The following is a 14,409-nucleotide window of genomic DNA, read 5'->3' as shown; positions in this document are numbered from 1 at the left end:
TCTTGAGGTGAACTACAAGGCCAGCTTTGATGGAATCAAGGGATGCTCCCACGGTACTGGGGAGCTCTGCATAAGTACAGAGGCTCTGGTTGCTGGCGGCTTCTTTGGAATTTGGGGAGGTGATGGCTCACAGGGAGATCTGTAGATGTTTGGAGAGTCGGAGTTGAAGCAGCCAACCTCTTCTTCTTTAAGGAGTTCTGAGTCTGGTTGAAGATTTTTTCTTTTCTTGAGTTTCTTTGTTGATACCAACGATCCCAGCACAGGCATCATAGCAGTGGTTCAGTGGGCACAGAATATCCCATCAGTCCCGAAGAAGCCCAAGCAGAATGCACTAAGGAGATGGATGCGATGATGGTTGGTACTGAGTGGGGCTGTGGAAGATTCCTCGATTCTGTGCTGGCTTCAAATGTCTCCTTAGGAGACTGAGGTGGGGCTGAGCAGGCTATCTGAGTTGAGGGAGAAGCGCTTTCCCCCCACAGTAGGACTTTTAGCCTGGCCACTCTGTTATGGTGCACTTGGTGAGTGAATTTTGTGGCAAAGTTGGCAGGTCTCTGATGTGGGACTTCTCCTTGGTGGCCGTCTGTCAATGGTATCTTAGCATGGCAGCATGCACATTGCCTAAAGGTGGCACATTGGCGATACACCCTACGGAATGCGGGGTAGGGTAGTGGAGAGGGGAACCACTTAATGAAAAACGCCAAAAGGAACAGTGAATTAAAATAGAAGGAATAAATAGCAGGAATAAATAGAACAAGGGTAAATTAAAAGGGGGGAAGTGAGAGCAAGAGACAAAGTTCATGGAGTCAGAAGTTCTCTGAATGGCTGTGCTAAAAACATGGTGGAAGATAAAGAACTGGAGGATGGGAAGGGCATCTTGCACTCTCTTTCTTTCTCTCTCTCTCTCTACACCTACACACACATATACACACATATCCCAGAGCGAGGGAGGAGCCCTTTCCTGCCTAAACTCAGAGCAGCAAGAGCTTGGAACATTGCCAAATGGGTCTCCACGCATGTGCAGACCCCATCAGTGTGAAGGTACAGGTGACCACTAGAAGAACTTCAGTTACAGGTAAGCAACCTGAGGTTTCTTTATTGAAAAGAGAAATTTCTTCTTGAGGGCACACAATGCATATAGTGGAAGTCAAACAAGGCTGATTATAGACAAATAAATAAACAGCCACTAACCATTGTGATACAAATAAATGGGAAACTAAGGCAAACATTAAATAAAACTTTACTCACTTGCCGATGTCATCTTGATCAGCAAACTTCTCATCGTTGAAGCCAAACTGGTCAATAAAATTGGACGTCATTTGTTGCATCTGATAATCAGAAAAGGCCTGGCAACCCCAGGACCAACGACAGTGATATAATGATTCTAATAATAGTCTAAATACTACTTGCCCATTTTGCTCCAGAAATACTTTTGCTAAATTACATAAATAGTTATTGGAAAGGCTATTTTATCATTAACAACTTCAAATTTAATACCAAATTTGAAGATTATAGGGGGAGTGCTTGGTAACCATTCAAACAAAGAATTAACTGCATTCCTAAACAAATCTTTAAGAAGTGACAGGTAAAGAAAAGGCAATGCATTGGTTTGGATAGATACACAGACCGAAGTAGTGTGGACGAGGAGGCACCACAACCACCATTCAAATGATTAGAGAAATATACAGGGAAGCCTTATTGAGCTGCAAGGAGACATGTAGCAACATTCATGCTTATTTTGGAGACTTGTTTTTAGAGTAAAGCCTTAAGAGAAGCCAAATCCATTAGCACATTTTTTGGTTATTGACAATCCAATCCGTCCACAGAAAAAAGCAAACCGCTATTTCCAAAAAAATGAACTTGGGGGGAATGGAGAAGATCATTCTAGGAATGCAATCAAACTTTAGGACTGCATTTTGTCTAACAGAAGTAGTCACTTGAACAAATACCTATTTGAGCAGAAAGTCAAAATTGTTAATTTAGTTGAATAATTCTGGGAAAGGGTTCAGTGTATCATATAAAATATTCTCCAAGAAACTAAACATGTCTCTGAGGAACTATTCTAAGGAATCTCAGTGGTACAGCTGACAAGCAATACTATTCCTGCATGATCAGGCCTCCTTGATAGTAACCTTGAGCTTACTATCCCTCATGGGTAGGATGGATCATTCATTCATTTCAATTCCATTGTGAAATGAACCATCCCCCCCAAATCAAATGGGAGCAGACTATGTAGAATATATTCACTTCATTCACCAAGTCACTTCACTTCTCTTTCTGTTAAGAGAAATATCTGGGCAAAGAGGCACCTTTTTAATGTGGTGATTCTCTTTATTTAGCATGGGGAGTGTGCCCTATCCACCTCCAGCACAATACCTCCAGTGACTGTTGCTGGCATCTATCTTACATTTCTTTTTAGATAGTGAGCCCTTTGGGGACAGGGATCCATCTTATTTATTACTTCTCTATGTAAACCACTTTGGAAACTTTTGTTGAAAAGCGGTATATAAATATTTCTTGTAGTAAAATACTTGCAACATGAGAGTGAAAGCAGAATAACTACAGTTTATTCCTAAGGCTGTCAACTGGAAAACAGCCTGAAACCTAATATTTTGATGCACCAAATTATGGCATGGAAAATCAGGTACGCTTCATGAGCTTCCTTCCCCCTGCTCTCACATTCATTACTTTCTGATTTAAGCAAACTATAATTTGCAGTTACATCTGAACTACCAGATTGTGGTTTATGCTTTCCTTCTAAGACTTTTTTTGGAAACTACTGTTTGAAGCTTGTTTCCAAATCCGGTCTGAGAAAGGCAACACAGGCGATTGTTTGCTGGTCCCACGCATAATGCAAACTATAGTTTGCCTGAACCAGTTAGAAACTATGAATTATTGTTCCGAATTTGCCAAGCTGTAATTTGGCATACTGGAAATACTGTCTATGGGGGGAAAAAACCCTATATCTTTCCCCTGTGAATGAAGTAAGATTCAAAATTTTCAAGTATTCCAATTTTAATATTTGCTTTAATTTTAAGCCAATTAGGAATCTTCTGTCCATATGTACGGTTGACATACCCATAACTGCATATAAGAAAGAGTCCTAAGCAGATATGACAATTAGCTCCATATGAGACATTCTTCCTATACAGATGCATGGAAGCTTCTCAACATATGTCTTTGCAGCAAAATAAATGACCAAATCTCACTACAATTCATATATAAAATATACTTATATAAACTTTATATACTTAGAGTTAGAAAGTTTCTGATCTAGAGAGTTAGTTATTTCAGATGATTACAAGGACTACTGGTCACAGTTAAAGTTCCCTTCATTTTATTATACACAGGTTAGCAGCTTAAGCAACTTTCTCATGTACCATCAATCAATATCAACATCTCCATGTAATCTTATTTAACTTGCATGGCCACAAGGAACCTGCAGTAACAAATATACTTTTAATAAAAATACTTTTCATTTTCAAATCCCCTTATGTCTTTCAGAAGGCAGTACCTGACACAAGTGTCAGAGGACATTCCAAATGAGTAACACAGGGCAAAAATTATTTACATCCTGGAAGCTGTGACTGTATGCCCTAATTACATACAGAGTTTTCAGAATCTGCTGCAAAATTCTGATTTTTCTTCTTAAGCCATACTAAACCATTGAAAACTTGCAATATCCTAAAGGGAAGGAACTCAAAAGGAGCCTTTTCAAATAAAAACTGCCAATATCCTAGCGTTTTACTCACTTGCTGCAAAGAGGAATCTTGCGAGAAGCCAGTTTCCTTGAAATCAATTTCATCATCACTAGATGAATGAATATGGCAGGTAGTAACCTATAGTCAAAGGAAAGTTCAGCAATTAATACAGAAAACCTTTAAGAGAGTGTCAAAATCCATTGCAGGAAAGCAAACCTAATGCAAGTACATCACATTAGTATGTACCAACTCGGGTTGGTTTTAACAGGACAAGCGTATAAGCCAAGCTTTAATTTCTCATAATACAAAGATTAAGATAAATTCTTCCTTAATTGCTTTAGTTCACAATGCAGCAATTATCCACAACTGAATAATTGTACTCACAATAGTATAAAAACAGGTTGCTTACCTGTAACAGATGATCTGGAGGTGATCCATTGTATTCATAAAGAATGGGTTCTGCGCCTGCGCAGGGACCTCGCGGACCGACTGACTAGCTCCTCGCGACGCCTCCAACCGCCCTGCACGTGATCGTGTCCATACTTTAATAGGCGGTTGGGGCGTGTCTTCCTCAGTTCCTGCAGACCGCCAGACACCGTCGTGCATACTGACGATCCTTCTTGAAACTTCAATTTCACCGCCTTGATGTTGCGGGGAGGCTGGGTGGGTATTATGAATACAACGGATCACCTCCAGATCATCTGTTACAGGTAAGCAACCTGTTTATCTGGATCGTGATCCGTTGCATTCATAAAGAATGGGTGATTAGCCAGCTTCCCGCTTTGGCGGCGGGTCATCAAGGCAGCACCCTCTTCAGGATACTCCGACCAAACTCTGCATCTTTCGCTTGCCGTATGTCCAAAGCATAATGCTTCACAAAAGGATGACATGAGGCCCATGTGGCTGCCCTACAGATCTCCGGCAGTGGCACACCTGCCAAATTTGCTGCTGATGCTGCATAAGCCCTCGTCGAATGCGCTTTAATAGAACTTGGGGGTGTCACACCCTGAGCATTATATGCCAGCCGCACGGCACGTACAATCCACTGCGCGAGCCGCTGACGCGTCACTGATAAGCCCTTAGGCTTGCCACGGTAAAGTACAAACAACTTGTTCGTTTTCCTTATGGACCTAGTGGCGTGCAGATAATACAGCAAGGAACACCTTACATCTAGCGTATGCATCTTGATTTCCAACTGCGTCTGTGGGCTTTGGAAGAACACGGGAAGCACGATATCCTCATTGATATGAAACTCCGACACTATTTTGGGCCTGAACCTAGGATCCAGGCGCATCACTACTTTCCCTGGGTAAATTTGGGTGTAGGGCCGATCAGCCCGTATCGCAGCCAATTCGCCCACCCTACGTGCTGACGTCATTGCTATTAAGAATACAGTCTTTAAAGTCAGCATGCTCAAGGGCGCAGCCCCCAAAGGTTCAAACGGTGCTTCCGTCAATGCATTCAAAACTAAAGTTAAGTTCCATTGCTGAACGGGACGCCGAACAGGTGGGTACATGTTATTAACCCCTTTTAGGAATTTCTTAATCTTGGGGTGTGAAAACACAGTCTTTCCATCCCAGCCACCATGCCCGGCAGATATAGCCGCCAGGTGCACCCGAAGTGATGAGTTTGCCAAGCCGGACATTTTCAAGGTCGTCATATACAGCAACACCTGCATGATAGTCGCCCGTTTAGGGAAGAATCCTTTCCTTCCCGCATAGCTGCGAAATCTCTTCCATTTACTATTGTAATTACGCCGAGTTGAAAGCCTCCTACTATTAAGTAGGATCCTTTTCATTAACCTATCAGCCACGCTGTCAGCTTCAGCGTGTGTAGTTGTGGGTGTAAGATCATCCCCCTTTCTCGACTTAGCAAGTCCGGGTAAACGGGAAATTGGTGATACCGGCCCTTCGACAGCTTCAGCAGAAGTGCGAACCACGGTTGTCTGGGCCACCATGGAGCCACCAGAACCCCCTGCGTCTCGTCTCTGAGAATTTGCGCTAATACCCTGGGGACCAGCGGTTGTGGGGGGAACAGGTAATATAGGCCCTCCCTCCAGAGAAGCTGGAACGCATCTCCCAGTGAGTGTTTGCCATGTCCTGCACGAGAGCAATAACTCTGACATTTTTTGTTCGCAGCAGTGGCAAACAAATCTATTTGAGGCGTACCCCACTTCTTGAACAGCGGCCGAAGGTAACACTCGCTCAATTCCCATTCGTGCTGCTGGTTCAGCTGAAACGATCTGCTCAGCATGTCCGCCTGAACATTGTCCTCCCCTTTGATGTGCAACGCCATAGGGCGTATGGAGTTCGCAATACACCAGGTCCACAGACGCTGGCTCAAATGACACAGGGTTCGGGACACCGTTCCACCTTGTTTGTTGAGGTAAGCTATGGCGGTTGTGTTGTCGAGGTTCACTTGTACAACCCTTCCCTGCAACTGGGGGCGGAAAGCCTTCAACGCCAAAAACACCGCTAAAAGCTCCAGATAATTTATGTGCTTCAGTTTTTGCTGTAGAGTCCACCGACCCTGTACTTGACAATGACCACAATGTGCTCCCCAACCCCATAGGGAGGCGTCCGTTGTCACCCAAAAGGATGGTGTCCAGGGTCGGAACTCCTTTCCTGAGAGTAGATTGTCTCGTTGAATCCACCACCGTAGTGACCTCAGGACACTGACAGGGATGAGTAACATCTTTTTCTGGCTGTCCACATTCGGACGGAATTTGCGGAGGTACCACAACTGAAGGTCGCGCATATTTAGACAGGTGTAAGCTACAGTAGAGTTGCAGGATGCCATTAGCCCCAGAAGCCTCTGGACGGCCTCCGCTGGTTGACGTGGCAACTTCTCGAACAGAAGCACTAAATCCCTTATCTGTTCGTACCGTGACTCCGGCAGAAAAGCCCGCTTCTTCGCCAAATCCAGTATCGAGCCTATAAAGTTCACTTGCCTTTGGGGGTCTAATTTGGATTTCTTCCAATTCACATTGATTCCCAACTGTTGAAGCAGTTGCAAGACCAATCGTGTCTGAGAAAGTAACCCTTCTCTGTCTGCGCTCACCATAAGCCAGTCGTCGAGGTAAGGGTATAGCCTTAGGCCCTCTGTTCTTAAGAACGCTACGACTGTTGCCATCACCTTTGTGAACACACGCGGGGCTGTTGAGAGCCCGAATGGCAAAACTGTGTACTGGTACGCTGTATCGCCTACTGTGAAACGAAGGAACCTTCTGTGATTCTCGCGAATCCCTATGTGAAAATAGGCATCCTTCAAATCCAAGGTGATTGCCCATTCTTCTTTTAGTAAGAGATGCAGAATGCCCTGTAAAGTGACCATTCTGAACTTCCTCGTCTCTATATAACAGTTCAGCTCTCTTAAATCCATTATTGCCCTTATTCCCCCATCCTTCTTGGGGATCTGAAAATATCTGGAGTAAAACCCCCTCAGTCTGTCCATCCACGGCACACGCATTATTGCTCGTTTCTCCAGCAGTACCTGCACTTCGTCCTGAAGTGCCGGTGTTGACCTGGTGTATTTCACACCCTGGAAACGTGGCAAATTCTTGAACTCTATTGCATAGCCATAAGTTATAATTTTCAGCACCCACTGATCTGATGTTATGTTGTGCCACGCATTGGCGTGGCGTGCCAATTTGATGGATACATTGGCTAACGCGAGGCTGTTCTCGGGAGCCTCGGGTACTCTGGCTAATGCGAGGCTGGTGTTGGAGGCCTCTGGTATTGTAGTTGGTGTCGATGTGCGGTGTTGCAGTGGATGGACCTTCACTTCAAAGAGACTGCTTTGATTGGTCTTTAGCAGCCCTCTGGCCTTTAGGTTTCTGATAATAGGGCCTATTCCTTTGATAAGGCTTGTTTTGTCTCCTGTAGTCTCTTCGATCCTGTTTATTAGAATACCTATTTTGCTGTCTTCCGTAGGGGCGACTACGAGACTGCTGACTAGCTGAAGAAGTGGATGTCATGAACGTTTTTGCCGTGACCTTCATCTTTTTCCAGGATTCCATGGTGTCATCCGTAGAGTCTGCAAATAGCCCTTTCCCATCAAAGGGCAAATACTCAATTTTATCTTTCATTTCTGGCTGTAAGTTAGTGGACCTCAGCCACGCGTGACGCCGCAAAGTAATAGCTGTTGCCATTGCCCGCGATTCCGTCTCCGCTAAATGCTTGTACGTGCTCAGCAACTGCCTGGTCACCACCGTAGACTTTTCATAGGTCTGTGCTAGAGCCTTTTGTAAATCATCTGCCGACAACGTGGACGAGTCCTGGAAAAAAGTGTCCCACAGATGGTGGGCATATCGTGTCATACATGCAGCATAATTAGCGATTTTCACTGCTAAACTGGATGTAGAATAAACTCTACGTCCCAGGACATCAAGCTTTCTCCCCTCTTTATCAGCAGGGGTAGTATGGCGTTGTGCACCCTTTGACGATGCACACTCCACCACTAAAGAGTTCGGGTCTGGGTGCCTCACCAGGTAAGTGTTATCAACTTCTTGCACCCTATACAAATTCTCCAACTTTCTCGAAGTGGGCGTTGAAGTCCTCAAAACAGTCCATGCCGACTGTGCCGCCTTCGTAATTGCCGGAATCATTGGTAGCGACACAGGGTGAGTGACCTTAGCTTTTGCCATCATATTATACACAGGATCTTTCAGATCTAAGACTGGTAGCTGAATTTCCAGGCCCAAAGCTTCCGCCATCTCACGTAGTTGCGCATGGTACGCTTTCAGTTCCTCTGAGGGAGAGATCGAGGTACCCGGCGCAACCTCCTCTGGAGGGTCAGGCTCTCTGGGCTCGTGCATGGTGCTTGCCTCAGTGTCTGACAAATATGATGTGTCTGAGTCGCTGTTCCTACTGCTTCCAGTCTCATGTGATGAAACACACTGCGTAGCAGGGACAAGGTTAGAAGGTGCCCCTTTCAACGACACCTGGGGACGTATGGATTCTGAGCGGTGTGGCAAGGACGGGTTATTTTGCAGCAACCTGGCCTCCAATGGGCGCTGCCGCTGTGGCAGTGGATCTTCACGAAGCGACTGCTGCGCCTTCCAAATTTTGTATTCCGCATAATCTGGTGGAAAAAACACTTCGGGGTTGTGGCGGAAACCACAAGCATGTGTGATGCGGCCCACAGGAAGAGACGTGGCCGTTGATGCATCTGCCGTTCGTGCCCGAATAGGTATCGGCTTCGGCAGATTATGATGTTCCACCAAAGGAGTCATGAGCTGTCGAATGGGACTCGTGGCTGCTGAAATGAGTCGAGTAGTCTCTGGAGTATGCACGGAGGGTCGCCCTGGAGACACAGACGGAGTCTTAGGCACTGCTGTCCCACTCAGCTGGTCGTAGGTAAACCCGTGAAAGGTCGACCCGGAAGGCGTGCCTTCACTAGAATCCAATAAGGCCAACAATGGAGTCCGAGTTTTCTGCACAACAGTTTGTTCCTGCATGACTCCCTCACCAAAGTCCATATAGTCCTCCGAATGATAAGTCACCCTGGGCGACGCCGGAGAGTGAATTGGGGTTCTTGCAGGAGTTAAGTCCGCCACCAGCCGGTGTCGGTCTCCAGTCTGGAAAACACTCGGTGTTGAAGCAGTACATTGTTCTGGAACCTGAACTCCCGCAATCTGTGTAGACGAGGCTTGGAACTCCGACACCTTCGGTATCGAGTCGAACCCCGTCGACGCCGACAGCAGCGGGTCTATCGATGTCGATGGCGAAGTCGACGCCGGTAATGCCCGATCTCTAGATTCTCTTCGATGTCGAGCTTTCGATGCCGACGCGTGCTCGTGCCTCGACGTCGATCTCGACGCCGACCTCGATGTCGATGGCGAAACTTCCGATGACGGGGAACTTTGTTGCACCCATGGAGACGGAGTCACCTTTAAAGTAGTATCCCAATCTTCCGCCTCGGTCTGTAAACCCGTCGGCGAAGGAGTCCTACTACGGACTCGTGTCTTTTTGGATCTCTTTCTCGGTGGCGAGGAAGCGCCCTCTTCGTCTGTGGAGGAATATCGCGCCTTTTTGTGTTTGCGCCTCTTCTTCTCCACACTCCCGGGCCTTTTAAACTCCTCTTCCATAGTGGCTTTAGACTGCGATGAGGCAGAGTCCACAACAGGAGGAAGCGAAGTCGACGGTATCGTAACGCTCGTTACCGACATCGATGTCGAGGGCCCCGAGCCCGGCCTCGGCATCGGGGGTCTAAGTGCGTCCTCGTACAGTGCCGCCCGCAAACGCAATGCCCGATTTTTCAAAGTTTGTTTAGAGAAAGAGCAACAAATCTTGCAGTTCATCGGGTTATGTTGCTCACCAAGACAAAGCAGGCAGGCATCATGTGTATCCGTTGATGGTAATTTTGCTCTGCAGTTAGTGCAGCGCTTGAAAGTTGTTTTAACCGCCGCTTTCGACGCCATAGCACTCAGCGTCTCACGGCCAATAATAATGTTCCAATTTACGAAATTCTTAAGGGATATCCAAAAAACGTAGTCCAAAATAGTCCAAAGGTCAAAGCCAAACGTAGTTCCGAATCCGTTCCAGTCGTTGTACCGTGAAAAACTATTAATATACCGAGGAGCAATCGATCTGAGGTTTAGACGCAATGGCGGTCTAAAAGAAACTGAGGAAGACACGCCCCAACCGCCTATTAAAGTATGGACACGATCACGTGCAGGGCGGTTGGAGGCGTCGCGAGGAGCTAGTCAGTCGGTCCGCAAGGTCCCTGCGCAGGCGCAGAACCCATTCTTTATGAATGCAACGGATCACGATCCAGATCTATGTTATACTGCAACTACTCAGCTTATGTGCCACATTTTTGTGATACAAGAATGCTCTCTGAAGTCACTCCCACTTCTAAAACACATACATAGAAACATTACAACCTCTACACATGAAAAGTATAGACCAAATATTTAAAAAGGCTGTCACAGCAAAACCCACATCAGTCATAGATATACCACCATACAAATTCTTGGGGCTCATACATTTATTCAGAATCCAACTACACATTTGTTAGTTCCTCCGAGTCAGACTAGTAAGTGTCCTATCCCATTACTGCTTATACCAGTGAGTAGTAATGGCATTAGAACAGCATGAAGAAAGAACTAGTTAGTGGAGTACAGCAGCATCTCATCACCCACGTTTTTATTTTATAACACACACACACACACACACACACACACACACACACACACACACCATGCATAACAGAGACAGTCTGACAAATTTACTAGTCACAAGATATAACCCCTTCTAGAAAGTTCTGAACTGCTGCAAGGATACTTCCACACATTTCTGCAGTTACAGAAATGCAAGTACTTCCTTATTAACTTGTTTTCCCAATTAAATATTTTCTAACAGAACACTTTCATCTACCTTTTTTCACACTAACTTTTATTTTGGGTATGTAAACTAGTAATACACCCAGATCCAAATGGTCAGCAAAACCTTAATGACAGAAAAGAAAGACAGAAGGAGAAAATGAAGTGGTGTAAATTCTGTCAGTATGGGTTTGTTTAAATTTTGGTTGATCAGTATTATGAATATTATTACTTGTGAATTATTGTTGTTGTTTTGCTTCAAATATGAGAAATACTCAAATTTAAGTGATGCCACAATGGGAGGTGAACACATGTCCAAAGACAGCAAATGTAATCCTGGGCAGCATATCTGCCTAAACACCTAGCTCCACAGGATAGCGTCGAGCAGAGCTCCCTCTAGTTTTTAAATCAATGAGTGGAATGAGTTTTGTTCTAGGCAGCAGTATCAAGGCAGTGTGCACACATGGGCATTATTATGTGCCACTATAGATATAAAACACACATGTGTGAGTGCATAGACACACACTCCATAAAGATGGAAGTAAGGAAGTGTATTTTACAATTCTAATCTATTTATAAAATTGGATTTTTACTTTCTTACATTTCATATTTAACTACAATAAAAACCAAGGCAGAATCTAAAACAAGGCAGAAGCAAAGCTGAAAGATGTAAACCTAAAAAAGGAGCATATACATTGCAAAGAATGTTTTCTTTTTGGAAAGGGGTTTGATTTCTACTTGGAGCTTATTCAGTCAAACACACAACTTTACAATATTATTCCATTTGTATGATAGACTGTGCTCCTTCCAGATAGTATTTACATCATCAAAATAACTAAGTATTTATGTAAGTATTTTTGATACTTATTTTGATGAAGTAAAGACTGTCTGGAAGGAGCACCACCTATCATACAAATAGAATAATGTTGTAAAGTTGTGTGTCTCATTAAATAAGCTCCAAGTAGGAATTGAACCCCTTTCCACAAAGAAATCATTATATATATATTTTTAGCAACAATGCTTATCAAAAATAAAATATTATCCACAGACAAAAGAATGTCTTGGTAATTTTATATTCTTGATAATATTATCAATGTCCTCCTAAAATTAGTTTAGTTGTCTTTTTGTATATAAACAATCACCTTTCTTTCCATGTTTTTATCTATGAGGTAAAGGTAAAGTGTGCCGTCGAGTCGGTGTTGACTCCTGGCGACCACAGAGCCCTGTGGTTGAATAAAGGAGGGGGTTTACCATTGTCTCCTCCCGTGCAGTATGAGATGATACCTTTCAGCATCTTTCTATATCCCTGCTGCCCGATATAGGCATTTCCCATAGTCTGGGGGAAACCAGCGAGGATTCGAACCAGCAACCTCTAGCTTGCTAGTCATTTCCCGCTGAGCCATTAGGTGGCTATCTAGGAGGACTTCCTGTATATGAAATGGTTTATCTTCATCAAAAGCACTGATAATAACTACACCATTAGACAATTCAATGGAACTAACACTAAATGGAATGCAGTAATACTCCAAATATCCAAGGACTCACACTACACATTTCTAGTTATGTTCTCAAAGAATCACATTTACTCAATGATCCAACTGGGAAGAAGGCAACATTTTCTTTCATTTTACAAGCAACAAAGACCTAACAGTATTCCAAAGGCAAGAACCAAGCATGCGTAGCAAGGTGTTACAGCCAAGTTTTCTCCAAAAGCATCATTTTCCCATGTGGGGTTCACCTCTTTATCCTCATGTGGCTTTTTAGCTACCCCACTATGACATGAAGGGAAAGAGTAGTTTTTCAAGCTGGTAATACTAGAAAGAGAAAAAGAGCGAGGATAATATGATGTGTGGGGGGGGGGCGGGGGGGAGATGGGAATGCAGTTTGACTGCGGGGTGGGGGAGGAAAATCAAACAAGAGAAGGCAAGCAGTACAGAAAAGCCAGCAAAGAAGAGGGAAAGGGTGGGTGGGAAGAGGGATCAAAAAGAGATCCGAATTAGGAAGGAAAGACATAATGATGAGAACAGAGGAAGAGAAAGGGGGAGGGGAGCCCAAAGAGGAGAGCACTGCAAAGGACCGGAGCAGTTAGGGTCCAAAGAGTCAAAACAGCAGCCAAAAACTGTGCCCCAAATTCTGACTCCAGAGGAGTCCCATAAAGGACAATTAAGGAAAACTCAGGACCAACAAGCAAGACTGCTACAGCGACTCTCTAAAACTAAACCAGTGACTGCACCCCAGACTCTGACTTCAGAGGAGGATCATAAGGGAAAATGGGCAGAGAAAGACAAAGGAGGAAAAACTGTTAGTTGCTAACAGTAACATCAGAAATAGTAACTGCCCAGGGTAAAACAAAGCACATAAACTAAAAGAGCCAAGTAAAAAGAGAAACTGGCAGGAAGATGACGAGGAGGAAGGTGACAAGAAGAAAGAGAAAGCGTTGCAAAGGGGGCTGAGCACGAGGGAGACCTGACTGAGGGTGGCTGCTTGATCCAGTTGACTGCAGCTTGAAGACAAGACCTGTCTTCACTTCTCCTGAAGTTCAAGAAGCTGCAATTTGAGTAGAATGCAAAAGCACCCACCACAGTGAAGGAGTTTGGGGAAAGCATCTGAAGCACCTAATGGTGCAGCAGGGAAGTAAATTGTTTAGGAAGCAAGAGGTTGCCGGTTTGAATCCCCGCTGGTATGTTTCCCAGACTATGGGAAACACCTATATCGGGCAGAAGCAGTATTTATTTATTAAAATATTTATACCCTGCCCCTCCAGTGCACTACTGCTCGGGGCGGCTCACAACAATTAGACACAGATACAATAAAAGCAATAAAATTAACTAAATGTTTCTAAAAGTCAGATTAAAAACCACAATTAGGTTCAGATCAAAACTGAAAATTATAAAAAGCTAAAGAAGCTAAAGAACCTACCAGATATAACAAAATAATAATGGAGCATTAAAAAGCCTCCTTTAAAATGTGTGTTTTAAGATGTTTTTTAAAAACACTGAAGGAGGGAGCATGGCGAAGCTCTTCAGAGAGAGTGTTCCAAAGCTGAGGGGCCACAACAAAGGCACTTCTGCATAGCACCGCCAGCTGCACCTCCAAGGAGAGTGCTGGGTCCAGAAGCACCCCCAAGCTGCAGACTTTGTCCTTCAGAGGGAGTGTGACCCCGTCAAAGACCAGATTTACCTCATGACTCGGATGATCAGTTCTACCAACCCAGAGCTCTTCCGTCTTGTCTGGATTGAGTTTCAGCTTGTTTGCCCCCATCCAGTCCAGAACAGTCCCCAAGCCCCGGTTCAGAGTATCCACTGCCTCCCTGGTGTCTGCCAACTTAAAAGATAGGTAGGGCTGGGTGTCATCAGCATACTGATGGCACTGCAGCCCACACCTATG

General features: G+C 44.6%; 1 protein-coding gene across 13 annotated transcripts in view; it reads right to left on the bottom strand.

The window, feature by feature from the left end:
* PPP6R3 (protein phosphatase 6 regulatory subunit 3) overlaps positions 1-14,409 on the bottom strand; it is a 177,534-nt gene that overhangs the window by 43,931 nt on the left and 119,194 nt on the right. For 9 of the 13 annotated variants that reach the window (XM_053261811.1, XM_053261821.1, XM_053261801.1 and 6 more), the window contains 2 exons: positions 3,750-3,836; positions 1,246-1,343 (listed from right to left, as the gene is read on the bottom strand). In XM_053261811.1, coding sequence (XP_053117786.1) covers positions 1,246-1,343; positions 3,750-3,836 — 185 coding nt within the window. The remainder of the gene's footprint in view (positions 1-1,245; positions 1,344-3,749; positions 3,837-14,409) is intronic. The other 4 variants (XM_053261830.1, XM_053261861.1, XM_053261869.1 and 1 more) reach the window with 2 other exon arrangements.

The sequence above is a fragment of the Hemicordylus capensis genome, chromosome 1, assembly GCF_027244095.1.
Source record: "Hemicordylus capensis ecotype Gifberg chromosome 1, rHemCap1.1.pri, whole genome shotgun sequence".
Classification (NCBI taxonomy): Eukaryota; Metazoa; Chordata; class Lepidosauria; order Squamata; family Cordylidae; genus Hemicordylus; species Hemicordylus capensis.
This window is presented reverse-complemented; position numbering and strand designations above follow the sequence as displayed.